We start from the raw sequence: 26,987 nt of genomic DNA, 5'->3' as shown, positions 1-26,987 counted from the left end.
ACAAGAGTTAAAGATCTATAATGGTTACCAACTCTCTATCATTTAGCTGGGGACCACCTGGAGCCCCCTCAAGGACCACTGGAGGTGGTCCCTGGACCACTGGTTGAGCCCTAAAGGGGTAACCCAGAGAGTTCCTGGAATCCACTTTGAGAACCGTTGCTGTAGAGGAATCAATACAACAGAACTACAACCCCCCCAAAAAATAAGACAAGTTAATGACATTTCATTATTCTGTCTTCTCAGGATGCCCAACTTCAGCTTGATGGTTCTGTCAAGGCTGAAGGTAACCAAAGGGAACAGGTTTTCGTGGCAGAGCGCAGAAACGGCCAGATGATGGCCGAGGTTGAGCAGCTGCGAGGTGCCCTGGAGCAGAGCGACAGAGGCCGCAGGATGGCCGAGCAGGAGCTGATCGATGCCAGCGAGCGCGTGGAACTGCTGCACTCTCAGGTGAGAAGAACATTACGTCGTTGTCGGGTGGAAGCCTTGTATGTCCAAAACCGTTTGTTCTGTATTTATAATTTTAAAAACGATTTAAACTAGTTGAAAATAGACGATCTACAAGCACACAACGCCTCGCACCGCGAGGCGTTGTGTGCTTGTAGATCTGCTATTTTCATTAGTTTTGTACGACGACAGTCTTGAAGTGATGAAGGAGGACTTTACTTTATAAACACGTACAATTACAAATTTGAAACTTGGAGATACAAGGTTTCTGCCTGACAGAGATGATTACTTACCTTGATCGGGAGCATGTCGATATTGCGACATACAGTAGCATCTGTTCGACGGTCCATTCTTTCGACACGGGTGAATGTTAACCTGGTGAAAATGCTATCCTGCCGACGTGGGTGAATGTTAACCTCTATGCCTAAACCTAACCCTAACCCTAACCTCAGTAACCGTGACGCGGGTGAGTAGCTAACCTGCCGACGCTGGTTGTCGAAGGAATGACACATCGAAAGAGCCAGATTTCCCCACCTTGATCTCCTTTCAGAAAGATATATTTATTTGCATGGAAATCAGACACTATGGCTCCCGGATAATAACTGTCCTTTCTCTCCTTTAGAATACAAGCCTTCAGAGCGCCAAGAAGAAGGCGGACGCTGACCTGGTGCAGATCCAGGGCGAGGTGGACGAAATTATTCAGGAATTCAGAAATGCTGAGGAGAAGGCCAAGAATGCCATCATGGATGTAAGCAGAAGTAAAATAATAACAGAACATCGTCTTACAAAGTACATGCACGTACATATTTAGTTGTTGTATTGCTGCTAGCCTGCTACCTATCTATTATCTATGGCTCCCTCGTAAAAGAGGTCTTGTAGCTCAACGGGACTTCGAGCGGGAGTTTGTGCAAGTCTAGCATCTTTGGGGAGGTCCTCGCTGCACGTCCCACTGGGAGGAGACGCCACGGCAGACCAAGGACCAGATGAGGGATTATATCTCCACACTGGCCTTGGAACGCCTCAGGATTCCCCTCAGGAAGTGGCTAATATTGCTCGGGAAAGAGAAGTCTAGACACTCTCTACTGGAGCTATTGCCCCCGCGGCCTGCGACCCTACTACGGATAAGTAGTTGAATATGGATGCATGGATCAAATAGAAAATATGTATATAAAATACATCCTCTAAAACTGTTCCGCATATCTTAGGCTGCCATGATGGCTGAGGAGCTGAGGAAGGAGCAGGACACCAGCGCGTACCTGGAGAGGCTGAAGAATAACCTGGAGTTCACAGTCAAAGACCTGCAGCATTGTCTTAATGAGGCTGAGAACCTGGCTATGAGGGGCGGCAAGAAACAGCTCCAGAAACTGGAGCATAGGGTAACTTTTTTTTTCTTCATTTTGACAGAACATTTTTAGTTAGTTATTAGACATAGTCTTTTGAATAAAATTCTGTTTAGTTTTTTCGTCATCTGAAATGTTTTAGTCTAGTTTTACTCGACTAAATCTACAGCAACATTATAGTCAATTTTTTATTCGTTGACGAAAATGTCAATATACTGTACATTTAATCATAGTTTTAGTCATCATAGCGTTTTTATTTCCCTTTTATTTTGTTTTAGTCAGTGAAAATAGGTATTCGACGCACATCATTTCGTCATAGTTTTAGTCAACGAAATAACACAGTATATTAACTAGTAAGACGCCTCCGCGCCAATTCTTGGCCATCTGGACAGTGAGGTATATCGGACCAGTTACCCATATATGGAGACCCCTGCATGATAGTCAACAGAAGATCCAGAGCATGATGTCAGATCGGCAAACCCATTCTGTTAAGAGTGGTTCCCATGACATCACAGTGACATCAGAGCATGATGTCAGAGCGACAAACCCATAGAACCACAGACAAACCCATAGAACCGCAGTGTACTACATACACGTCTACACGGACACGGACAAGCTGTGACATTTCTTATGGTAAACGGCGACCTTCGGTCGCAAAAATGACCATCGTGATTGATATCTAAATGAGGGCGAATCAAAGTATGCGTTGTCAGTTCTTTACATACCGGTAGATAGCCATGTTTTCATACAGTAAAAAAACGCATTAGAACCTTAATAATATATTTACACTACACTCTATTATTTCTAAGGTGCGCGAGCTTGAAGTCCAAGTCGAGAATGAGCAGAGACGCGGTGCCGATGCCATTAAGGGAGTTCGCAAGTACGAGAGGAAAGTAAAGGAGCTGTCCTATCAGGTATGAGACTCCCCTACAACATGCCATAGTTGTCTGTGAATCTGAAACACGGGAATGAAAATAACGTAACTGTACTAGCAGCTCATAAAATAAAACCTTTGTCACTTTATTTTAGACCGAGGAGGACAAGAAGAACGTTAACAGACTGCAGGACCTGGTGGACAAGCTGCAGTGTAAAGTGAAGACCTACAAGACACAGGCGGAGGAGGCTGTAAGTAATAACCATGAAATCATAGGCCTGTAGACCAGTGGTTCTCAACCTTTTCAGGCCCCCAAAATATCATATTTCAACTGGGGATCCCCAGTTGAGGCGTTACATTTAGTTTGGTACCACATACTGTATACAAATTGTGAGATCTACAAACTCACAATGCCTCGCAAGATTTCTCTTTCTCATGTTATTTGATTATTTGGCCAATGTTCACCAGTTGTTATAGTATTGTTTGTTGATTACTTTAGATGTTGTAATGGTATTTTTCTTTGCTTTCTTTCTTCTTTTTTTTGTATTAAAAAGGTTACTTGAATTGTCACTTCAAGGTCATCTGAAGCCCCCAAAATCATGTCCCAACCCACTGGTTGGGAACCAGTAATCTATAACAGTTCACGGTGATGGTCACAACAGGGATGCTGGAATTTCTTACACTTCACAATGTCTTAACTTCCAGGAGGAGCAGGCCAACTGTCACCTGTCTCGGTTCAGGAAGGTGCAGCATGATCTGGAAGAGGCTGAGGAGCGAGCCGACATCGCTGAGTCGCAGGTCAACAAGCTGAGAGCCAAGGGCCGCGACTGTGGAAAGGTAAAAGATTATTACAGTGACAAATCCTTTTACTCGTAATTGGTAAATAAACTTGAGGTTTGAACCTTAATTATGTTATTTGAAGGTCCACTTGTTATCTTGTACGTTAAAGCAGGGGTCTTCAACGTTTTCAGGCCAAGGACCCCTTAGTTGAGAGAGAGATGAAGCAGGGACCCCCACAACCTTTTCATAGATTCCATACAGTTTCAGATATTTAACCACTTGAGCCGTCATCACCTAACAAACTTGACCTTTCACTCTGTTCTCACTATTTTTCCCCTCTACACCAAACCTCTTTGGTCTACAAGCTCACAACGACTCGCAGCACGAGGTGTTGTGAGCTTGTAGATCTGCTATTTTTGGCAACAGTTCTCAAAATATGGACACTAGGGTTCAAGTTGTTAATATAAATATTATTGGAAGATTTGGACCCCCTGTTGAAGACCCCTGCATTAAAGGGTTCCTGTGTAAATAAGCCAAAAAGCTTACTAGGATCTCCTTTTAGTTGACCGTTTAGGCCTACCAGTGAACTGTCATGAAGCTGTACCTTTTCCTATGCAACCTTCTAATAAAGTCTTCAATCAATTTAATCAATCAATAATGTTGTACAAATAATACCGGTACTTGTTTTCTTTGCAATTCAGTTCCTTGGACAAAACTTAACCGGTTGTTTGTTGAGTCAAAGTGACTCAAGTTGCTCTGGAAGGGTGTCAGCCAAATGGCTAAATGACAGATCTTTAGCCATCATGTATAAAATCTGATTCTTCCTAACATTATTAAATGAGATGTTTAATCAATACTTATTTCTTCTATTATCTTCTACAGGGCAAGGACATGGCTGAGTAAGAAGACCACTTCCAGGGATCACGAATCAGGAAACCACAATGTCATAAGATATGACTAATGTTTGAATTTTGGAAATAAAATGCGTAATTTAAATGTGTCTCTCAGACAAATTCTGTATATTATGACTGGATGTCTGTCTGTCTGTCTATATAATTATGTGAAACGGCACATGCTGACTCTGTCTGTTCGCTTCACGAAACTTTTCGAGGCTGCAGATCTGCTACGTTTGTTGCTTTTGTGTTACACAGTGGTATGATCAAGTAGGAGGGCTTTAATTTACGAAAAAAAAACATAATAAGGTTTCTGCTCGACAGCATGAACATGAGGATAAATAGTTTGAGGGAAAGTGAATGCATTTATAAATCATAAGGATCTTGAATGAATGAACACGTTTTATCATTCACTCTGTTCAGTATTTGAGCAGGTGATGTCCTTGAGGTATTTTTGTGAGGAGAGAGGCCGTCATCTGTTGCTGTCATTCAGACTAGATGACACCCAGGGAGACATGTGCATGTGACACCTGAGGTGCTCGAAAACAACAGATTGCCTTGAAATGCAGTGGTGGAAAAAGTAACTTAAATAAAAGTGTCAATACCACAATGTAGAAATGATCTGTTGGATAAAGTGTAAAACATTTTTTTTTCTTTTTTTTACCTCGGTTCGAAGTGAAGCGGTGAATTCTTATTCTATGTGTTCTATAGAGCTATGAAATCTGTGTTCTAGATCTATACGTTCTATCTTCTAGATCTATACTCTCTATGTGCTTTAGGCCATGGCTACACGGAGCTGGATATTTCATATATACAGTTTTTTTCAGATATCCACATAGAAAAATATGTAGGTCCACACAACAAAGATATCTAGGTCTAACAAGCACACACACAGTAAAGTCTTCAGAGATATCCGGGTTCCATGTCTACACGGATCCAGTGAATCGGATATTTTTCAATGTCTTCACTTATTTATCCGGTTTAAAAAATATCCAGCTTCGCGGCCGAAATATCCAGCTTCATGTGGCTGCAAGCCCCAACAGCACAAAAAAAAATCTAGCTTGAGAAATATCCAGCTCTGTGTAGCCAACTAGCCATGGCCTTAGTTCTATATTTTCATGAATGAATGATTTTGTCTGGAGGGTCAAATTGTCATGTGAAGCTTGACCAATCCTCAATTCTGCATGCACGGGACAGACATGGGACAGACAAAGCCACACCTTGGAAGCGGCTTTCACCGCTTCAAAAAAATAAGGAAAATACTGAAGTAAAGTAAATGTACCAGTCAAAATTGTAAATTTCATTGGTTTACTTTACAAGAAAGAAGAAAGACTAATGCCAGAAGCCTATGTTGCACATTTCAAGTTACAGCGAAATATGGGCACAAAGCCCCCCCAACACACACATGCTCGCGTGCGCGTGCAGGACATACACGCAGGACACACACACACACACACACACACACACGCATGCACACAAATGCTCAGAGAAGACAGGGACGGATGGTGGGTGGTTGAAGGTGTAGTGGGAGGTGGGGGGGGCACCGTAGGGGGCAACTGCCCGTGAACTGTTGTTTGTAGAATTAACATCTTGGACACTTTCCAAGGCTCCAGTCTGTAACCATAGAGATGTGGACAAAAGCAATCGCTGTGTGCAGTTCCTCCGTTGTGTAACCACGGGAATCCACCAAAGTAAACTAAATGACTGTCCTTTTTACATGAGAGAGAAAGAAAGAAAGAAAGAAAGAAAGAAAGAAAGAAAGAAATCACCTCAGAAAGAAGAGAAGAGCAACATTTGGAGCAAAAGTCATCTTTATGGAAAAGCTTAGAACATCTTTAGAAGCGACTCCCATCCTCGTACCCTGTTGTGTTCTAAAATGCAACTGGCTGTCAGTGTATTGCTGTAACCACAAACATGATGCCAACTGATAGGTGGCGCCTAGCCTCGGAAACCCAGGCATTTTATTTTGGCGATAGGAAGAAAAAATAGGTGGCGCCTAACCTCGCCTGGTATTCGTTTACTAAACAGGTTGGTTGATCCGGTCGGGAGCGGATGACATCTTACGTCTTTTTGTATTCAAAACGGACTACACTTTGGCCAGAACTACCAACCGGAATCAGTTTTAACCCGGTTTTGCACATGCGCTAACTGGGTTTAAACTGATCAAAAGCCCGAAATTGGAAGCGATCCCAGGCTAGGTGGCGCCAGTGAGATTAGACACATTTAAACCTTGTCAGTCGGCAGGGTCCCCCCATTTCTTTGTCTCTCTCTCTGCCCAGACCATAGCCCCACACACACACACAAACACACACACGCACGCACGCACGCACGCACGCACGCACGCGTGTGCGCACACACACACACACACACACACACACACACACACACACACACACACACACACACTCAGTTGTAGCTTTAATTCAACCTGATCTACACTCAATGGGGTGGGTGCTTGTGCATTGTGTTGTTGTAACAGCTCCCACCACTAAACCTGCCATGTCATGGTCTGCCAACTGAATTGTGGACACCACTAAATTGTTTTTAAAACAAACGGTATGTCGAATAAAAACCTGATGTTCAGTATGGTAGAACCACAGAGGTAAAACGTCAATACATGCAGTTACAGCATTGGTTCCCAAAGTGGGGTACGGGGACCCCGAGGGAACTGGGGTCCCTGGCACAAAATATCCTCAGATGGGATTTCGCAGGCCAAATGCATTATCAATGTGGGGGTCCTTAATGAAAACGCTTGTGAATGACTGAGTTAGAGTTGCTAAATAATTATTTTATCCTTATGAACATCATCCTAAATACTAAAGCAAACCCCTAAAGCTGTCCTTTAATGCTGGGGCAAATTGCCATGGCTCCGGTGCTTGCAGGTTTGGTGATTCACAATCATGGGGGATGAAAACAAAGGATGCCTTTCTGTTGCCCAGCGCCTGTGGTCTGGGCTGATGACATCCAGAAACAGGACCAAGTATTGAGCACCCCATGCCTGGGGGCTGACTTATTTTGATTACCTTATTAGCTGTGGTGGATAAAGTACTACAGTCAACCCCACAGTCAAGTAGATACTCCTGGTCAAATACTATTCAATTACTAGTGAAGGTTGCTCAGTCAGATTTGTACTTATCTATCTAATTATACTGCTACTGTAGTAAGACGCCTCAGGGTGACATCAATTCTTGGCCATCTGGCCAGTGATGTAAATCGGACCAGTTACCATTATGTGGAGACCCCTGGTACCCATATGATCCATGTACTGTATATGGAGATATGCTGTGAGAGCCCAAACATGATTACTCAGTTCGTTATGTGAAAGTCCTATGATGTCTATGACATCTGACATCATACCCTTTTATGCCCAATTGCCCATACATGGAGATCCCTGTCTGTAGAACCAGCCACACAGATATTGGCTGTCTTGACCATCTGTCTTGGCCATATATGGATTCTGTTAGTGTGGTATGTGGCCGATGTGGCCTCCATATATGGGCATTCCCAAATGAAGTCCTGTTATGGGCTTAATATTGATGACATCAGGGAAGTCCATATATGGGCATAAAAGGGATTTTGTTAGTGTGACATCACAGTGAAGCCAGAGCGTGATGTCAGAGCGGCAAACCCATTCTGTTAACAGTGGTTCCCCTGACATCACAGTGACACCAGAGCATATGTCAGAGTGTCAGGCGTGACTGACATAGATATGGACAAGCTGTGACCATTCACACACTAATCTGCGACCTACAGTCGCAATAAAACTACTATTATATTATTATTATTATAACATAGGGGGGGGGGTCTGAACAAAACGAAGGGAACTGACAATAAATTCCACACATTTGCAATGAGGGGAAATATTTGACCCAAATTGTGCCATTGCTGGACGCTTGGTTACTCACAACAATTACAGCCTACTGTCTGCATTCTATTAGGTGACACATGGGCCGTGCACAATCCCTGCTCTGTACTGTGACAATCCTGGGCCTATAGTCTTTATAGACCTCCTCAGTCTCTGGCCAGCGCTGAAACAACACAGGTCAAAACAGGTCATGATGGGCCAGCTAGAGCAGGAGATTTTATGATTTCCCCTGCTTGCTGATGGTAGCAATTTTCACTGATTTTTTAAGTACTGTAGGTCTATACAAGGGGGTTCACAGTTTACCCATACAGGGGCCCCTCTATAGAGTAGTGAAGTGTGACGTAATTTACACATCCTACCTGGTTTGCGGTTTTCTTCCCGCATTCTGAATTCCCATAGACCTTTTTTCATATCGCGTCATATAAGAACTGTGTTCCAATTATAAACAAATTATCTCAGCGGTTTGACTCATATGGATATGAAGAATCAAATGATGGTGAGAAAACGCTAATGTTACTGTCGCCGAATTAGTTACATTTTCGCTAGAAACAGGCTTTATCAAATATGAGTGACTGACTATCAGAAACCATACAGAGCCACCTCGCCGACAATATCGCAAAGACTGTTTGTTTATTTTTGGACCACAATGCTTATATGAGACGATTTAAGGTGACTCAATGTTATTCTCCATAGAGAATTACTTCTGTGGAACCGGGGGATGAGCGAGTCACGTCATGACTTCACTGTTCTATAAGGGTACATTACAATATGAGGACCCCAGCATCAAATGGTCTTGTGTAACATTGCATTTATCCCTTGTATTTGCCTCTCATTACTTGTGTCAGCAGAGCGCGCAAGTACTGCGTTCGGCTGCGTATGTATACATGTCGGTGTCTGTGTCTGTTTAAGCCCGTATAGCCCAATCAGGGACCAGCATTTCTGGCAACGTCATCATTAACAGCCAATGAGGGACCAGCATTCCTGGTGATGCCAGTGGTGATGTCACTGGCATCGTCAGTGGTGATGCCAGTGGTGAGCGCACCTCATGGCGCGCGCTGCTGGCGCTCAAGTAGGTCATACATGTCCACTTGTGCACGGTAGGATATTACTTTAGGGCAGAAGGACAGTAGGACATTTGGCCCATATCGCCCCCAAAGTTGCTTCAAAGACATTCTCTTGGGACTCGCCACAGTCCCTTTATTAGATATCTTAATCTGATTGAGAAATGGACATCAAGGTATCCAAGGCCTCTTTGACATGTCTGCTGCTTTCTACAACGCTAACGCTTGATCCTGGCAACTTGTAAAATAGACTTGAAAATAACATTCCTCTGTATCACTGCACACACACACACACACGCGCGCACGCACGCACGCACGCACGCACGCACGCACGCACGCACGCGCGCACGCACACACACACACACACACAAAGAAACAAGTTCAGGGAGTTCAGTTTGCAAAGACTGAGCTATCATTAAGTGCCAACTTTGCACCACAAACCATTGTCCAACACAAAATGGAAATTGTGCAGGTCTCGGTGAAATCTTTTTTGTGTAGTGTGATATGTGTCAGCAAAATCCATTGATCAATCTAAGAAAAAAAAGGGCATGGCCACATCGTGTGATGGGAGTTTATTAATATACAAAATACCCTGAGGGGGAGGCAAGTAAAAACAAAGTACAAATACAATTTGTCATTTACCAGTATGTTATGAAGGGGTTTGAACCAATCTGAGATGATATCCACTATGGGAGGAAGGTGACTTACAAATGTTTATGATATGAATATCAAAACGTAGGATTAAAGGATTACATTTAAATCTTAAATAAGGAAATAGATGACAAAAGTGTAACATAAAAAACGGTGGCAATGAACTGATTAAAATCTTTGTTTCCCACAAAACAAATCTAGTGTATCATAATAATAATGACCTGAGCCATATAAAATAGAGAGTCAGAGGGGGGGTGGGGGGGAGGGGGGATGGGAGGGGCAGGCGATGAGTGATGGATAAAGATGTAGAGAACAAGAGAGAGAGAGATGCATGCAGAAATAGGCAAGATTGAGAAAGAGCAACATGCATTCACTGAGACATTTTGATTAGTCACTGCAAGAGGTCAAGGAAAGAAGCTTTTACTGCGTCAACAGCCTGCGGCAAAGCTGACCGTGTTCGCTGACTTTGGTGTTTTTCTTTTTCTTTTTGGCAGTCTATCTCTCTCTCACTCTCTCTCTCTCTCTCTCTCTCTCTCTCTCTCTCTCTCTCTCTCTCTCTCTCAACAGCTCTCTGTTTTTGTCTCTTGTCTCTATTTTAGGACTAATCAGCATCAAACCTTTTGAGCATGCTGCTCATACTGTAGGCCATGGTAGACACTCCACCCTGCAGACTGTTTTGGCCTATAACTAAAAAGTTGTACAATCAAGCATTGTTTCCCCCTGGATTCCTAGGATCATGACGAGACATGATGCCATACAGGGACATGATGCCATACAGGGACATGATGCCATACAGGGACATGATGCCATACAGAGACATGATGCCATACAGGGACATGATGCCATACAGAGACATGATGCCATACAGGGACACCCGGCGTTTGCCGTCTTGGGAGTGAGACCGATTTTTTCCACTATTTCGCTTTTTCTTCAAAACATAGTTTTTGCTACTACTCGTACATTATGTCAACAACTCAAACAAATTGCAACACAATTGTTGATAATTGCTCTTTACAGACATTAGATAAACATGTATCGTGCCTTTTTTTCATATTCCCTTCAGACTGACTATAATTGTCTTCCAAGGGCCAAAGTAGGGCCCCAGAACCAAAAGCTATTTGATCCATATAGAGAGTGCACATGTCACTATTTACCACTGCTCCTAATAGTTAGGATGGGTAAATGCAGAAGATATAGGACCTATTTCAAATATATAATGTACAGTGACAGATAAGATTAACTATAACTATTATGATGATGTTATTATAGTTACAGAAAGAGGTTAATTTTTTTAACCAATTGTCACCAAACATGATCAAATTGCTTTTTGATATTCTGTATATTTTCTTTAAATTATCTTACAAAATGTGTTGGAGAGACCTATTTTTAGACAGCATATCATGAATATATTACATCCAATCAACCACAAATGTGTGCACACAACAGCACATGCATCCTACCTTGTGGTTACACAATTGCTGTCTTAAATGAATTAAGACAGGAATTGGGCTGTCTTCATTTAATTTAATTGAATTAAGACAGCCCTTATATAGGCCAGTGGTTCTCAAAGTGGGCCTCAGGCAGGGACCCCAAGGGTCCTTGAGGGGGTTCTATATCCTGTGAGTCCCCGGCTAAATGAGTGAATTAATATAGCATCAAAATCATAAAAACACACACACACACACGCACGCACGCACGCACGCACGCACGCACGCACACACACACACACACACACACACACACACACACACACACACACACACACACACACACACACACACATTGACCTTATTTTATAATTGGCTATTTTCAAAGAATCTTGAAAGAATGTGAACATTTTTGAATATAGGCCTACCTCCATTCAAGATTTGTCCCTGCATGGTCCCTGCCTGCCATTTTCAGATGGGGGTCTGCAGCCAAATAGGCCTACCCTAATTTGGGGGTCCTAAAAAAAGTTTAAGAACCACTGGGATTTGTTGGAAACGAATAAATACATTCAAAGATGGGAGGGTAAAAAAAAGTGATGTATCCAATCCCACCATTTGATAGGATCTCGTGGTGTCACTCAAGCTATCTGTGCCCTAGTCATTTGCAGGGGGGGGGGCTATAAATAACAGGTCGTCTCGTCCCGTGAAAGCGACATTTCTTGGACCAGGGGCTCGCTCCACGGATAGGTCTACTGGTGGTGTGTGGGGCAACAAGAGCTGGACGGAACCCGAGGAGGACGACATCAATCTTATCTAAACTAGTACAACAAACCAAACTACTCTCTGACTGACGAGATGTCTTTCAAAGCAGGAACGCAGCAGTCTTCGTACAGAAAGATGTTCAGCGGGGTGGAAAGACAACAAGTGAACCGGTCCGCTTACTCGAGCCGCCAGTTCTCGAGTCCGATGCGCGCCTCCTCCTCATCGGCATCCCGGGTCTCCTTCGGTCTCTCCTCCGCGCCGACCGTCTACGCGACCAAGACGCAGCGGGCGCGCAGCGCCGCGGCCATGCCCCGGCTGTCCTCGGACACGCTGGACTTCTCCCTGTCCGACGCGATCAACACCGAGTTCAAGACCAACCGCACCAACGAGAAGGTGCAGATGCAGTCCCTCAACGACCGCTTCGCCAGCTACATCGAGAAGGTCAGTGGTGGTGTGAATAGCAGAAAAGTCGCCGGAAAGAAACTCGCCCGGGCTGATACGGTTTATGCCTTTTGATTGATTGATTGATTGATTGATTGATTGATTGAGGTATTTATTAGAAGTTTTGGATAGGAAAAGGTACAGTTTCATGACAGTACAGTGGTACAAGGTCAACTAATAGTAAACTCGTTAAGGCAAGGCTTATTTGTTATTTTCCATTTTTTCATCCTTAATATCCTCTGTAAACTATGGTTAAACCAGTTAAACCTAACCTTATTCACAACCTTAACCTCAGAAAGATATGCATATTAAATCATAAAGTTAGGTCTAACCTTATTCTCAGTAAAACAAATGAAATAATAAAAATCTCAGCGAGTTTCTTTCCGGCGACTTTACCGGTAACCAGTGGTGTAGGCCTACTGTAAAATATCTAAGTCGGCCTACTTATAAGTGAAGTGAATTCTGGACTTTTACTAACATGAGTAGGCTATATATTTCTACATTGTTATATGAGATACTTCAATGGTTTCCAGTGGAAATAAGCTTAGTCTTTTCATGGATCTCCTTTTAGTAGACCTTGTACCAGTGAACTGTACCGTCATGAAACTGTACCTTTTCCTATGCAAACTTCTAATAAAGTCTTCAATCAATCAATTGCATTATTGATACTTTTACTTGAAGTAAAAAAGAAAAAAGAAAATAGTACTTTCTCCACCACTGGAAAAGGTGCGCTTCCTGGAGCAGCAGAACAAAATCCTTGGGGCTGAGCTGGAGCAGCTGCGGGGGAAAGGCACGTCCCGCATCGGGGACCTCTACGAGGAGGAGATGCGCGAGCTGAGGCGCCAGGTGGACCTGCTCACCAACGAGAAGGCACGGGTGGAGGTGCACCGGGACAACCTCATTGATGACATCGACACTCTGAAAGACAAGTATCGGTTTTATCCTTAAATCTTAAAGGAGTGGTTCACCCCAAAATGACATTTTTTCTATTTTTTACTCACACCATGGAGACTTGAGTTCAATAATATTTTTTGTTTTTTGTCGCAATCCTAAAACAAAAAATGGATTATAGTAATAGATAGATAGATAGATACCTTTATTATCCCACGGGGGAAATTCAGTAAATCATGAATTCAGTAGGCTAAATCATACTTACCCAGACGGTTTCCCCATCAAGTGCCATTCATTTGGGTCCCCATCCAGTGCCTCAACAGTATACAAACCAACATGAAGTTTAAGTGTATAGAGAGTATCTGCACATTTCTAAAGTGAAAATTTAAGGACTTTTTAATACCTCTAAAATGAAAAACTTCACATTGGCCAAATCGTCAAATATTAGAGGCAGAAATTGTGAAAATAGCCGATTGTGAAAATAGCTGATATACCAACTAGCTTTCGCCGTGGACTGAAGACTCACCTTTTCAGACTCCACCTAAACCCTTAGCACTACAGAAAAAGATCAATGACCAAATTGACCATACATGAAGCTAGTTAGCATTTGTTTTTGTTTTTAGGTTTTTAGAACTTTGATTATATTGTGTTTTTTTCTAGATAGATATCCATTTGCATTTGTTATATTGTTGATAATGTACTGACATATTATCTTGTTTATTATTGTGATGTTATCTGCTTATTGTAAGTCGCTTTGGATTAAAAGCGTCTGCTAAATGCCTAAACTGTAAACTGTAACTGTGAGCATGTAGATCTGCTATTTTCACAATAGAACCGACAAATGTCCTTTTGAGGTGCAACTGTCATTACAACCGTGTTATACAACATATGCCTCAACTCCAAGACTTCGTCAGGGTGGGGGGGGTCCTCGGTTAAAATATGATTATTTTGGGGGTCGCAGCCTGAAAAGGTTTGGGAACCACTGCTATATATGAATATCTCTCTTTGGCTCATTAGGCTGCAGGAGGAAACAGGCTTGCGGGAGGAGGCAGAAGCAAACATGCAGAGCTTCAGACAGGTATGAACAATTGAATGTGGAATAGGGATGGGACCATATGAACATGTCATATCACGATTACTGTGAGAAAAGAAATCACGATTTATGATATTATCGCGATAATCAAAATCCATTATCCTGTGGCGGAACATTTGCCAAAAAATAGCAGATCTACAAGCTCACAACGCGTCGACATTTGATAGAGAGTGAAAAAAAAGACTGTATCAAGTACGTATATTATATGTACCTTTTACCAATTATAGAGATGTTATCGTGAGTGTATTTTAACACGAAAAACGATAATATCGCGTATCGTCCCATCACTACTGTGGAAAGCACAATTCATAAAGCGTCTCATCACCCCACAGGAAGATGTAAACGGAAACACTCACATTTTCAATTCCTGATTCCCTGTGTATTCTAATTTAGACACTGGTTTGAAACCTTTTTTGTCCTATGCCTTGAGCTGTTTTGCCATGCTTGATTAGAACTCTAGATTAGTTTTGATGATTCTTCTGAATTTGTTCGGCCTACTATCCAACAATATGAATGGACATAATTATCATTGATCTGACAGGACACAGATATATGACAGGACACAGATATTCATATGATATTCAAACTGTCTTGAGTGTGTCGCCTGCTTTCTTGTCAATCATAGTTTCAGCCAAAACTAGGTTGATGTGAGAATGAAATCTTTGGCTATATAATGCAAGTAGGGCTGTCACAATTATTACAGAATCGTCTAATCGTGATTATTTGACATTATCACAATTATTTTGTCATAATCGTCATAATTGTGAATGTTGAAAAATGTCAGAAATAGTGGAAATAGCAGATCTACAAGCTCACAACGCGTCGCGGCGCGTTGTGAGCTTGTAGATCGGCTATTTCCACTATCATTGTTATTTTTTAAGTAGTAAGTTGTCAAATATGTCAGTAATGTATTTGTATATTTAGGTTATGTGTCATATCTACCATATGCAACTTCAAAGCCTAAAAGCCAAACAGAAATGTAATTATCAACGACAAATACACAATTAAATCGTTAATCGCCAATTATTTGAGTGACAATTAATCGTCATGTAAAATGTCATATCGTGACAGCCCTACATGCAAGGGGGGAGGTTTCTTCTTTTTTTCTAACTTTGCCATAAAGAAAACACTGTGGCCGTGGTCAACAGTCAAACCGGACATTTGAGCAATTTTTCTAGCTTGGGTGCATTTGAGCATGGATATATTGGTTTTGAGTTTTGACATACGTACGTGATAACTAGTTGATCCTATAGGGAGAGCTCAGACAATCACAGACAGTCCCAGTGGGACATGCATCGAGGACCTTCCTAGGGAGGCGCTTGGGGGGCATCCGTAAAAGATGCCCGAACTCCTTTCCAAGTGTAGAAGCTGTGGTTCTACTCCAAGTCTCTCTTGGGTGACTGAACTTCTCACCCTATCTCTAAGGGAGATACCAGCCACCCGTAACCCGAAACCCATTTCGGCCGCTTGCACCCGCAACCTTATACTTTCGGTCATGACCCACACTTCCTGACCATAGGTGAGAGTAGGAACGAAGATTGCTCGGTTGACAGAGAGCTTTGCCTTTCCGGCTCAACTCTTTTTTCTTCACAACAGTGCGATTTAGCGACTGCAAAACCGCTCCTGCTGCTCCGATTCTCCGGCTGATCTCCTTCTCCGTCTTCCCCTTTCTCTCATTCGAAGAATCTAAATATGACTTATATATATATATATATGTTACAGTATGTTTAGGTAACTCAGGACGTTCATTGTAAGAGCGCTTGTTTTGTGTTCACCACACACTAATCACCACCAGATGGCGACGACAGCCCATAGACAGCCATTCACTAGTGCAGGCGCTGACGTCACTCGTTTGCGACTCTCTTTCTTTATTTACTAGCCTAGCTGGGCGGTGTTTAGCCATTAGCTTAGCCATTAGCTTAGCCATTAGCTTACTATGAGCGTTTATCGTGGGCTTGCCCAGGCCTTACGGCCTGGGCATAAATATAACGATTGCATTCACCACGGCTTCGTAACTCGCGCGGCGGCCCTGGCCCGCTCTTCGCGGCCACTCGCGCCTGCGGCGCTCGGGGGCGAAGAGCAGGACCAAGGTCCGCTGGCCTTCGCGCCGCTTGCAATGTCGTGGACAATCGAGTGGCTCCGCCTGGAGGACGTTGTTGTGGGCGACCGCTTGTTCCGCCCCGTGCGGCACCACAAGTGCTCCGTTTCTCGACCGTCCTGTTTCTCTAACAAACCGTGACATATATATTACTTACATATATATTGACGGTGATGTCATAGTTTATCATACTCCCCCTCCTCATTAGTGTTTGCACCGCTCACTTCGCACGGGCGATTCTTTTGGTAACGCTTGTCTTTTTTGTTGATTGTCTCATGCTCTGACATCACTGTGATGTCATCATGGGAACCAAATCCCTTTTATTGCCATAATGGAGATCCATGTGTTGCCAGGGGAACCAAATCCTTTTGGCCAGATGGCCAAGACATGGTGCGACCTCGCCCTTTAGGGTGAGGTCCAAGAAATTTATATCGTGAAAAACAACATTTGCAAACATTCAGAATCCGCTGAATTGTCACCATGCAGGAGCAACATTTTGAAAGAGATTCTCTCCTAGGTTCCCTTTATCCAATTATGGGTCATCATGAGCTAGGGGGAGAGGAATGTGCTGTCCTGATGACACAACAGCAGCTTCTGACCCTAATCCAACACAGCATTGTAACAGAGCCATAGCCCTCGTCTGGTACAAAAGGCCAAGTTGTGACTGTTGGGTTAAATCGGGCCAGCAATAAGGGGAGATCGTTTTTGCCCGACTGACTGCTCTGGCTACAAGTACAACAGTGTCGTCCCAATGTGGTTATCAGAGCGAGATGACAAGTGATGTGACTGTGACTGTCTGCATGGGGACTGCACAGTGAAATAACCAGTGTTCATTTATCTCAGAGTGTAGAAGTGGGCTATTACACACTAACATTTAACCCATGAGGCAGATTCTACAAATACCTTCTAAATCAGTACTGTCAGTAGTTCTCACACTTTCACAATTAAAAAAAAAAAATCCACAAATTGCAGATGTAAAAGCAGAGTATTTTTTAGTCTGTAAGTTCAGCTTTTTTAACCTTATTATTATATATACATTTAGAGTTGCCAATTATTGTGGGCTCGCTTGAAAGGGGAGAACACTATGTTATCTTCATTATTTATTTCCAATTCCACGGCAGACAGTACAAAGGCAGGGCCCTTAGCCAATGAGGTGCAACTGAGGTGCAGAAAAATATCTCGGAGTGGTGTTAGCTGGAGTATTGGTTGAGCTTCACATGACAGTTAGCAGAATATAGTCACATTGGCAAACATAAGAAATGAAGGAAAAACAACAATTTATATGATTAAGAGTTTTTATTTTAGTTATTTTTTAAGATTATTTCTTTACGAGCGAGCCCACACTGTTTCGTAGGAACAGTACTTCTAGTTTTCCAATACTTTTCTCCCAATTTTAGTTGTTAGGCCAATTCCTGAAGGAATTCCCCACACATTTAAACCTTTATAGTCATGTCACTGCCGCCCTTTTTGGTTCACCTGCCAGTGAGGAGCCCCCACAGGGAGGACGTTGTGCATAATGGCAAAATACAGTACCCACCGTTTACCCCCAGTTGACAAGCCGGTGCCCAGCCTGTAGGAGTGGCTGCTGCGACAAAGAGTGCCCGGCTTCCCTCCCGCAAATACGGCCAATTGTGTTCATAATTGTGTCGTTTAGGATTTTTAAATTACAGTGAAGCCTCCATGCATTCAACGAACTATTGGAACAACTCCATACTCCAACAAAACAAAATGGAGATAGCTACCACCCAGAAGACATAGTAACAGTTTGATTTACATACAAATTATTATCATAGTGCTAAAGGTAGACCAGGGGTTCCCAAAACTTTTGAGACCCAAAAGACACATTTGGTGTCTTGCAAACAAAAGTAAAAAATATACCCTATCTACGGTATATAAGTGAAGTATAGATACTCAAAAACTGTGCTTACAGTAAGTACAATACTCAAGTAAATGTATTTGTTACTGTCCGCCACTGGGGAACTGTGCTGAATAGCTCACTTTGTTTTTTGATTTAGAGTTGCTTCATGTGCCGATACAGTACCTCGATTACCAACCAGCCAATGCACTGACAAAGCACGCTGTTGTGCCGGGGTGTGAGATAGATGTAGACAGGCTGCTTACACAGACAAACGCAAGCAGGCACACACACACACACACACACACACACACACATGAACGCACACACACAGCCACACACACACACACACACACACACACACACACACACACACACACACACACACACACACACACACACACACACACACACACAAACACAGTCAATTAAATGGTTTAAACTCGGGTGGCTTGACAGCTCATATGCTGCCAATCTCCCTTAATCGAATCACTCAGGGTGGAATGAAAGATGCTCAGTTAATGGAGAACACTTTAAAAAAGAAAAACTGTTGGTTTATATTGGGTGCATGTGCTTGTATCCTTGCCGACCTGTGCGTGCATGTGTGTGTCTTGTGTTGGCATGTATGGGAGTGCAGTTATTTTTGTCTGTGTCAGCAAGTGCAATATGAATATCAGTGGTGTAAAGTAGCTAAGTACTGTACATTTACTTAAGTACTGTACTTATGTACAACTTTGAGGTACCTGTATTCTACTTGAGTATTTCCAATTTCTAATACTTTTACCTCTACTCCACTACATCTCGGATCCAAATGTTGTACTTTTACTCCACTACATTTATTTGAAAACTTTATTCACTAGTTACTTTCAGATCTAAATTATAATATAAAAATATATATACATTAACCACTTTAGCCTTATTTTATCCCTTGGCTTTTTGAAAATAGCCGATCTTCAAGCTCACAATGCGTCGCGATGCGATGCGTTGTGAGCTTGTAGATCAGCTATTTTCAAACATTTTGTACTTTTACTTTTGGTACTTAAAGTACATTTTGATGCCAATACTTTCATACTTTCACTCAAGTACATTTTGAATTCTTGAATACTTTTTACAACACTGATAAATATACTGTACATCACCTTCACAAGTCACCCTATTGAGAATGAATGTCATGACACAGGATGTGGACCATGCAGCCCTCGCTAGACTGGACCTGGAGAGGAGGGTAGAGTCACTGCAGGAGGAAATCAACTTCCTCAAGAAGCTGCATGAAGAGGTAAGCATATTTTGTGGTGCCTCAAAGTGACATGCCATGACATACCGACAGCAGGAAAAACATCAAATTAAAGAGTCAATAAGAGTCTCAAATGGGTCTCAGTGTCTCTCAGCATATTGGATGGTTAAATCAGTTTCAGGCAGAGCATGCTCATAGACACAGCATATTTTAGTACCATATAAGGCTTGTTAATACAAATCTTGGCCTTGTACAGAGTTTTACACACACACACACACACACACACACACACACACACACAAGATAAAGAGAACTAAACTATACTAAGAGTATATTGTAATTGTTCCATCACAATATTTTATACACTGTGGCCAAAGTTCTTGCCCACATACAGCCCTTCTCTTGCTGCAGTCAGAAAGTGCTGTGTGATATGTTGCGTCTCGTCAACTATTATTTCACTTGAAATTCTGCTGTATTGTAGAAATGACACAGTCTTGCGACAACGTATAAATGGACCTTTGCCCTTGCAGGAGCTGCTGGAGCTGCACAGTCAGATCCAGGAGCAGCTGCATGTGCAGGTGGACATGGACGTGGCCAAGCCTGACCTGACCTCCGCTCTGCGGGACGTCCGTCAACAGTATGAGAGCCTGGCCACCAAGAACATCCAGGAGTCTGAGGAATGGTACAAGTCCAAGGTGTGTCTGTGTGTAGTATAGTCAGGGATGTGCTGGCCATTGGGAAAAGCGGGACAACTCCCGAACGGCCGGTTCATTCCCGGTTCATTAGGAAAAAGATTAAAAATAAAATGTCGTCCTTCGTTCCATTTTGGGGGCTGGGCGGCCAACAAAGTAAATCATCACTGTCGGGCAGAAACCTCGTATCTCCAAGTTTCAAATTGATACATTTTTTCGCAAAGCAAAGCCCTGCTTCATCATACAAGGCAGTTGCACAAAAGTAGTGAAAACAGCAGATCTACAAGCACACAACGGTGCGAGGCGTTGTGTGCTTGTAGATCGGCTGTTTTCACTAGATTAAATCATTTTTAAAATGATAAATACAAAACAAACGGTTTTGGACATACAAGGTTTCCACCCGACAGCGACGAAATATAACTCATGTACAGTAATTGGCCCACTGGCTTGTCACTTGTCATGATCTGAAATAGCAAATCTTTGAGTAGCAGCAGCGCTATAGAGAGATCTCTCTCTATAGCGTGCAATGAGGGCCTCTCCAACTCTTTTTCCCGGGCTGTATCAGGGGCCCAGCATGTCCCTGAGTATAGTGATTCTTAACCGTTTCGATTTCAAGGTGGTAAAATGGCGCTACAATGACATATCATATCAAAAATCACATCTATTGTGAAGTGAGCGCACCGCTCAAATACTAGTGTGAAGTGAGGGGTGCTATTTATGAGTTAAGCTCATCAAGCGTCCCACTAGCCTATCACAGCATGTCCTGCAAAGCTTGGACAATTGGATCCTGGCTTACAACAGAGTTTGAGCCCAGACAGATTTTTTTTGACACGTTTTTGACCGGACAGCAAACATTGAGGCTTTTGTGCCGGGATGTGGGCTGTATTAACCATTGGGCCGGTGGGGCCTTGGCTCTCAGGGGCCCTTGGGGGAACTGGGCCGCGTGGTCATTGACGATTTACTAAAATTAAATGTATACATTAATTACACATCTAATTTGTGGGCCCCTCCTCTGTTGTCTACAGGTGCTTTCTTGGCCCAGAGATGATAATCATGGCTTAAAATACGAGCTGGGTAGTGTGCATCGGGAGGGAGGAGGGGGGGGGGTTATGATGGAGGGTGGGGGGCACCACTCAAAAAAACACGGTGAAGTAGCATTCTGCTTCTACGGGCCGGCGGCTTGGAATAAACTCCCATTACACCCAAGACAGTTCTCTGTGGTTAGCTTTAAAGCACAGCTCAAGACCTATTTCTTTATTCTTGCTTTTAGTTGACATTTAAATCTGACTTATATACCGTATGTTACAGTATGTTTGAAAAAGCAGCTAAATTGAAAAGGAGCGCTTGTTTTCTAGTACAAAGGTTCCTGGTAGGCCCCGGATGCGTAGCGTTGTTTCCGACTCTCCCCATTAGGCTACTAACCCTTACCCTTACTCTAAACCTAAACCTAACCCTAACGGCTAACCCTAAACCAAGCCCTATCATACCGTAGCGTGGCTGCTAATGTTTTGTTGTCAGCCTGTGAGCAGAGTGCTCTGTTTCCCATGCAGGGACATCAAAGCCTCACGCTTACTCTGCATCGCCCCAAAAAACAAGCGCACCTTTTAATTACCCCAGCTAACTCACTCCACTGTCCTTTTTGATCTCTATTGTTTTTAATGGTTTTATCCTTTAGTTTTAAGGTGTTTTATCTAATAAAGTTGTTTTTACTTTTTAGTTTTCTCTTGCCCCCATGTAAAGCGTCTTTGGGTACTTAGAAAAGCGCTATATAAATCTGAGTTATTATTATTATTATTATTATTAAGATCCAACAGCCTTTTACTTTTTTGTAAAGCACTTGTGCATTACAGAAAAGCTCTGTAAAGCACTTTCATGTCATGAAAAGTGATACACAATTATTATTATTAATATTATCCCTCCATTCAACATCTGAGTCACGACTGATTTAAGGTACATCTCTCTCATCTCCTCCCTCTCTTTTCTCTGTCTTGTGCTTTGATTGGCAGTTTTCCGATCTCACTGAAGCTGCTGCCCGTAATAATGATGCTTTGAGATTGGCCAAACAGGAAGCCAGTGAATATAGACGCCAAGTGCAGTCACTTTCATGCGAGGTGGATGCTCTCAAAGGAACTGTGAGTATACTGAGATACACTTCCATTGCACGGTAGTATTAATTTTCAACATCAACTGCAACAAGAGGGTGCCAGATAGGTAGCTATACAGTTACAGGCTAAATGCTAGAAACAGCATATTTGCCCATCAGTCATGGCTCTTGTTATTGCTTTAAGAACCTGTTAAATGTCCCCAAATAAGTTTCCCAAAGTCTAATTTTCTCAGAAAATGTCTGAAAAGATGTCAGGCCCTTTGCAACCCTTAAGCTGAATACAACACATTTGTGAACAGTTCTTATTCAACGTTAATTTGCACAACCACTTTGCCTATTTGTTCCTATGTACCAGTGGTGGAAAGTAGTACATTTATTCAAGTACTGTACTTAAGTGCAATTTTGAGGTAGTTTTACTTTAATTGAGCGTTTTCAATACTTTTTACTTCTACTCCACATCTCAGAAGCACATTTTACTCCACTATATTTATTTGAAAACTTTAGTTAGTTACTTTTGGCCGTTTTAAACCAGAAATGGCCTTATACCAACTTAAAGTGGGGTGATTTTGATACTTTTTGAGCGGTGGTTACACCGTCTCCTATACGTGGCCGTGTGTGTATGCGTCCGTCCGTCCGTGTGTGTGTGTGCGTGTATGTAGCCTGCAGGCCTGCAGTACCTTTTATGACCACACATGTTAAGGGAGGGGCGCTGTTGTTCAGGCCAGGCCAGACCAGGCACACACACACACACGCACACAGGGGGGAAGGGGGGGGGGGGGGGGGGTAAACCACCGCTCAGTTCACACGGGTGTGATTTTTATGTTGTATATGGCCATTTCCGGTTTAAAACGGGCATTTTGAATTTAGAAAATGTCAGAAATGGATTCAGCATTCTCAATAACCCCCAAAACCACTCCAATATTGTTCAAATCAGCCAATCAGTTTTTGACATATTATCCATTATTATGGGGGATTATGCTAAATAAATCGAATTATGCAAATTATGAAAATTGCTCAACATATGCAAGTTAGCATCCGGCAGTTTCTAAATGCTGGGAACCCATACTCAACATTTCTAACATAAAACCTTGGTGACGTACTCAATATGCCAGGGTTCAGATTCTGGCAAGTGGACTATGAATTGATATGTATTGGATCTTTCCAAAACGCGCATATGCACTGACACGCGTAAAAAGGTTTGGTGTACCCGGCCGTCAGCGGGCCTTTAAGTAAACTTTGAATACCAAACTTGTACTTGCAGTATTGATACTTTTACTTGACTAAAAAACAAGTACTTCTTCCACCAGGGGTGTCGCACCAAATTCTGGGCCCTGGGTACAAGGATTCACTGCGGGCCCCCATGAATGTTCTTCATAGTGTGAGAACTATTGTGCTTGTGCTTTAACTATTGAAAAATAGCAGATATACAAGCTCACAGCGTGACACAGAGTGCTGCGCTGCGAGCTTGTAGATCTGCTATTTTTGAAAAATCGTGACGTTTTTGAATATTTCAAATCCTTTTAAGTTTTGTTGAAAAACCTATGTTTCTATGTCAGTGGTGCTCAAACCTTTTCATGTGAAGGACCCCCAAAATGAGGACCAGGACCAGGGCCAGGACCCCCCATCTCAAAATATTAAGTTCCAGGGACCCCCCCTCGGAAGCAATAGGCCTATTTGAGTTACAAATGTTCGCTTAAAAAAATACATATATTCGAAGATTTGCACACACTTTTCAAAAATAGCAGATCTACAAGCTCGCAGCGTGGCAACGAGTGCCGCGCTGTGAGCTTGTAGATCTGCTATTTTTCAATAGCTAAAGTATAAAATAATTAAGGCCCCTCCACCTTGGGCCCGATTAACTCAGTCCCACTTTTCCCCCCCTTGTGACGCCCCTCGGCCCCTGTCTTCCACCACTGCCTCTGTGTGTGTGCTGGCTGTGTGTGTGGCTGTGCTGGCTGTGTGTGTGGCTGTGTGGCTGTGTGTGTGTCTCCCTGGCTGTGGTTCCAGAATGAGTCCTTGGAGCGCCAGCTGACAGAGCTGGAGGAGAACTCCTCCGTGGAGACGTCTGGTTACCAGGACAGCGTGGTCCGTCTGGAGGAGGACATCTGCCACATGAAGGAGGAGATGGCTCGGCACCTCCGCGAGTACCAAGACCTCCTCAACGTCAAGATGGCCCTGGACATCGAGATCGCCACGTACAGGAAACTGCTGGAAGGGGAGGAGAGCAGGTGGGGAGAGTTAGTTAGTTAGTTAGTTAGTTTATTTGATCATCTTCACAGTATCAATAAAATCATACATCAACAAAAGCAAACAGTTACACTGTTAAAGGTGATCAAAAGGAATAGGCTGAAGCTAAAAGCTTATAAGTGCAGAGCCGGTGGCAGGACTCAATGGCTAATGGGGCTGTCTGTGAGCTTAAGGTTGCGACCACTATGCAAATTAGTGTTTCGCCTTTGTTTTCGAGTATTTGCCGGTTTCACTGATGGGGCCGGGGGTCTGCGTGATGGGGCTCGGCCCCAGCCGTCCCCCTCGTGCCGCCGGGTCTGTATAAGTGCCTATCCTACGTACATACAATTGGTTTAGTTACTCAAAATAGTTACAATGATCAAAAAGTCTACAGTAGCCAAACAAAGAGTGGATTGTTTTGCTTCTGCAACATTCAACATGAAAAGAAAAAGAAAAAAAGCCACAGCATATGGTTGACCGGAGTCCCTCAGGGCTCTGTGGTAGTATGTTTTCTTTTGCTGAAAATAGCTGATCTACAAGCTCACAACGCGTTGCAGCTTGACATGTGAGCTGGTCGATCTGCTATTTTCAGGGAAAGCTTTCCCCTCAATGATGCTGGGGTTTAAGTGGTTAAACATTGACCAACATGTTTTCCCCTCTTCTTGGCTTTAATTGAGACTTGAGAGATATGTATTAAAATGTAATAGAAGTAAAATAAATATGATTGAAAATAGCACTGGCAAGAAGGTCTTATGATCACCATGTCAGCAAACCACTACCCTGAGACTAAATGGCAGAATGGTGTTCATAGTTTATTGAATTAAGCTAATATGCAGCAATAAACCACTTAAACCTAATATACTTCATTGAACAGAGTCCTCCCAGGGGTCTATACTAGGCCTGGTAGGCCTCCTCCTCTTTTCTGTCTAGTCTACACCAGATCTCTTCTGCAAAAAATAGACGATCTACAAGCCCAAAGTGTGTTGTGTCGCGGCGTGTTGTGTTGTGAGCTTGTAGATCTGTTATTTTTGACTGAATGTTTGCCCCAAAATATGAACACTGTGGCTCATGTGGTTAAATAGTTTAGTATTCTACTTGAATTCATTTACAGTATATCCTTTTCCATTTGCAGAATCTCCACGCCTTTGCCAAATTTCTCTGCTCTAAACCTGAGAGGTAGGCTTGGCTTCCACTTGTCTTGAGAAGACTCATTTTTGTCAGGATGTCTATTGTCACTTTATGATGTCACATTCCATCTTGTCACATATGAGCACAGAAACCATGTCCATGATTGACTCCAAACCTCAAGTTGAAAGCACGTCCTTCAAGAAGGTCCTTATCAAGACAATTGAGACCAGGGATGGTCAGGTATAGAATCAACTTGAAGTGTCTCTCAATCATTTTCCGACTGTCAATTTAAAGGCCAGAAGGCACACGACTGCTCATCACACTAACTCTCCTCGTCCTTCACCAGGTGATCAACGACTCAACCCAGGACGATGACGACGATATGGAGTAATCTCTCCATCTTAGATGCCAAATGTCCATTCTCTGCAGTAATGGACAAATGCATTTCCCTGATGCTACCAGCAAGCGAGCAAACCAACCATCCACGAACCAACTGCAAATTGCTTCTAAAAGTGCCTTTATTTGTGAATATCCGGTATGCTTGTAGTTGAGCAAAGTATCTTGCTTTCCTTTTCTGCTCAAAGTATTGTCCTTTGTTACATCTGTTTAGACAACTCTAACATTATTAGCACAATAGTTAAATACTTTGTCCACAAAAACATGTAATGTCACTTTGTAACAAACAAACAAAACAAGTATTTTTGAACAGTACAATGTGCACGCTTCCAGACATTATGGGTGCTAAAAGATGTGATAGACAGTCACATGTAAGCAGCAATAAACCATTTAGACAGTAATTCATGATTGTGGGTGGTTCTGATTTGAAACTGCTTGACAATGAAGTGGCATCATTACATTTTCACATTGGTGGTAATAACTATTGGTCCCTACTCTGGTAATATTAAAACCATTAGGCTATTGTGGAAATTCAGGTTCAAGCTACACAAACAGAGCTAGGCCTACATATTGATGTTCAAGTCACAGGAAACTAACAATGAGGCACTCGACATACTTTTGAGTGAAGGCCATCTGGTAATAGGTCAAACCAATCTGAAGTTGAGTATTCCAGTGGTTCTCAAAGTGGGATCCAGGGGTCCTACAGGGTTATTCCAAGGGGTCGAATGAAGT

At 42.8% G+C, this 26,987-nt stretch overlaps 2 protein-coding genes across 2 annotated transcripts in view; both read left to right on the top strand.

The window, feature by feature from the left end:
* The window catches only part of LOC308284914 (myosin heavy chain, fast skeletal muscle-like), a gene marked incomplete at both ends in the record, with an annotated part of 38,444 nt that extends 27,931 nt beyond the window's left edge, over positions 1 to 10,513 (top strand). The window contains 7 exons of the mRNA XM_080725639.1: positions 244 to 447; positions 1,067 to 1,192; positions 1,650 to 1,820; positions 2,594 to 2,698; positions 2,814 to 2,909; positions 3,364 to 3,495; positions 10,508 to 10,513. Coding sequence (XP_080581765.1) covers positions 244 to 447; positions 1,067 to 1,192; positions 1,650 to 1,820; positions 2,594 to 2,698; positions 2,814 to 2,909; positions 3,364 to 3,495; positions 10,508 to 10,513 — 840 coding nt within the window. The remainder of the gene's footprint in view (positions 1 to 243; positions 448 to 1,066; positions 1,193 to 1,649; positions 1,821 to 2,593; positions 2,699 to 2,813; positions 2,910 to 3,363; positions 3,496 to 10,507) is intronic.
* A 1,677-nt stretch (positions 10,514 to 12,190) lies between these two features.
* On the top strand, positions 12,191 to 26,250 carry LOC308284913 (vimentin-like; the record flags this gene model as incomplete). The annotated part of the gene is made up of 10 exons (XM_080725638.1): positions 12,191 to 12,538; positions 13,265 to 13,467; positions 14,447 to 14,507; positions 19,656 to 19,751; positions 20,240 to 20,404; positions 22,408 to 22,533; positions 24,513 to 24,733; positions 25,864 to 25,907; positions 26,008 to 26,099; positions 26,206 to 26,250. The coding sequence occupies 10 exons, from the start codon at positions 12,191 to 12,193 to the stop codon at positions 26,248 to 26,250; spliced, it is 1,401 nt and encodes a 466-aa protein (XP_080581764.1).
* Positions 26,251 to 26,987: the final 737 nt, after the last annotated feature.

This window comes from Nannobrachium achirus, assembly GCF_963921795.1.
Source record: "Nannobrachium achirus genome assembly, chromosome: 5".
Taxonomy (NCBI): domain Eukaryota; kingdom Metazoa; phylum Chordata; class Actinopteri; order Myctophiformes; family Myctophidae; genus Nannobrachium; species Nannobrachium achirus.
Note: the sequence above shows the minus strand (reverse complement) of the source record. Positions and strands in the feature narration are given on the sequence as shown.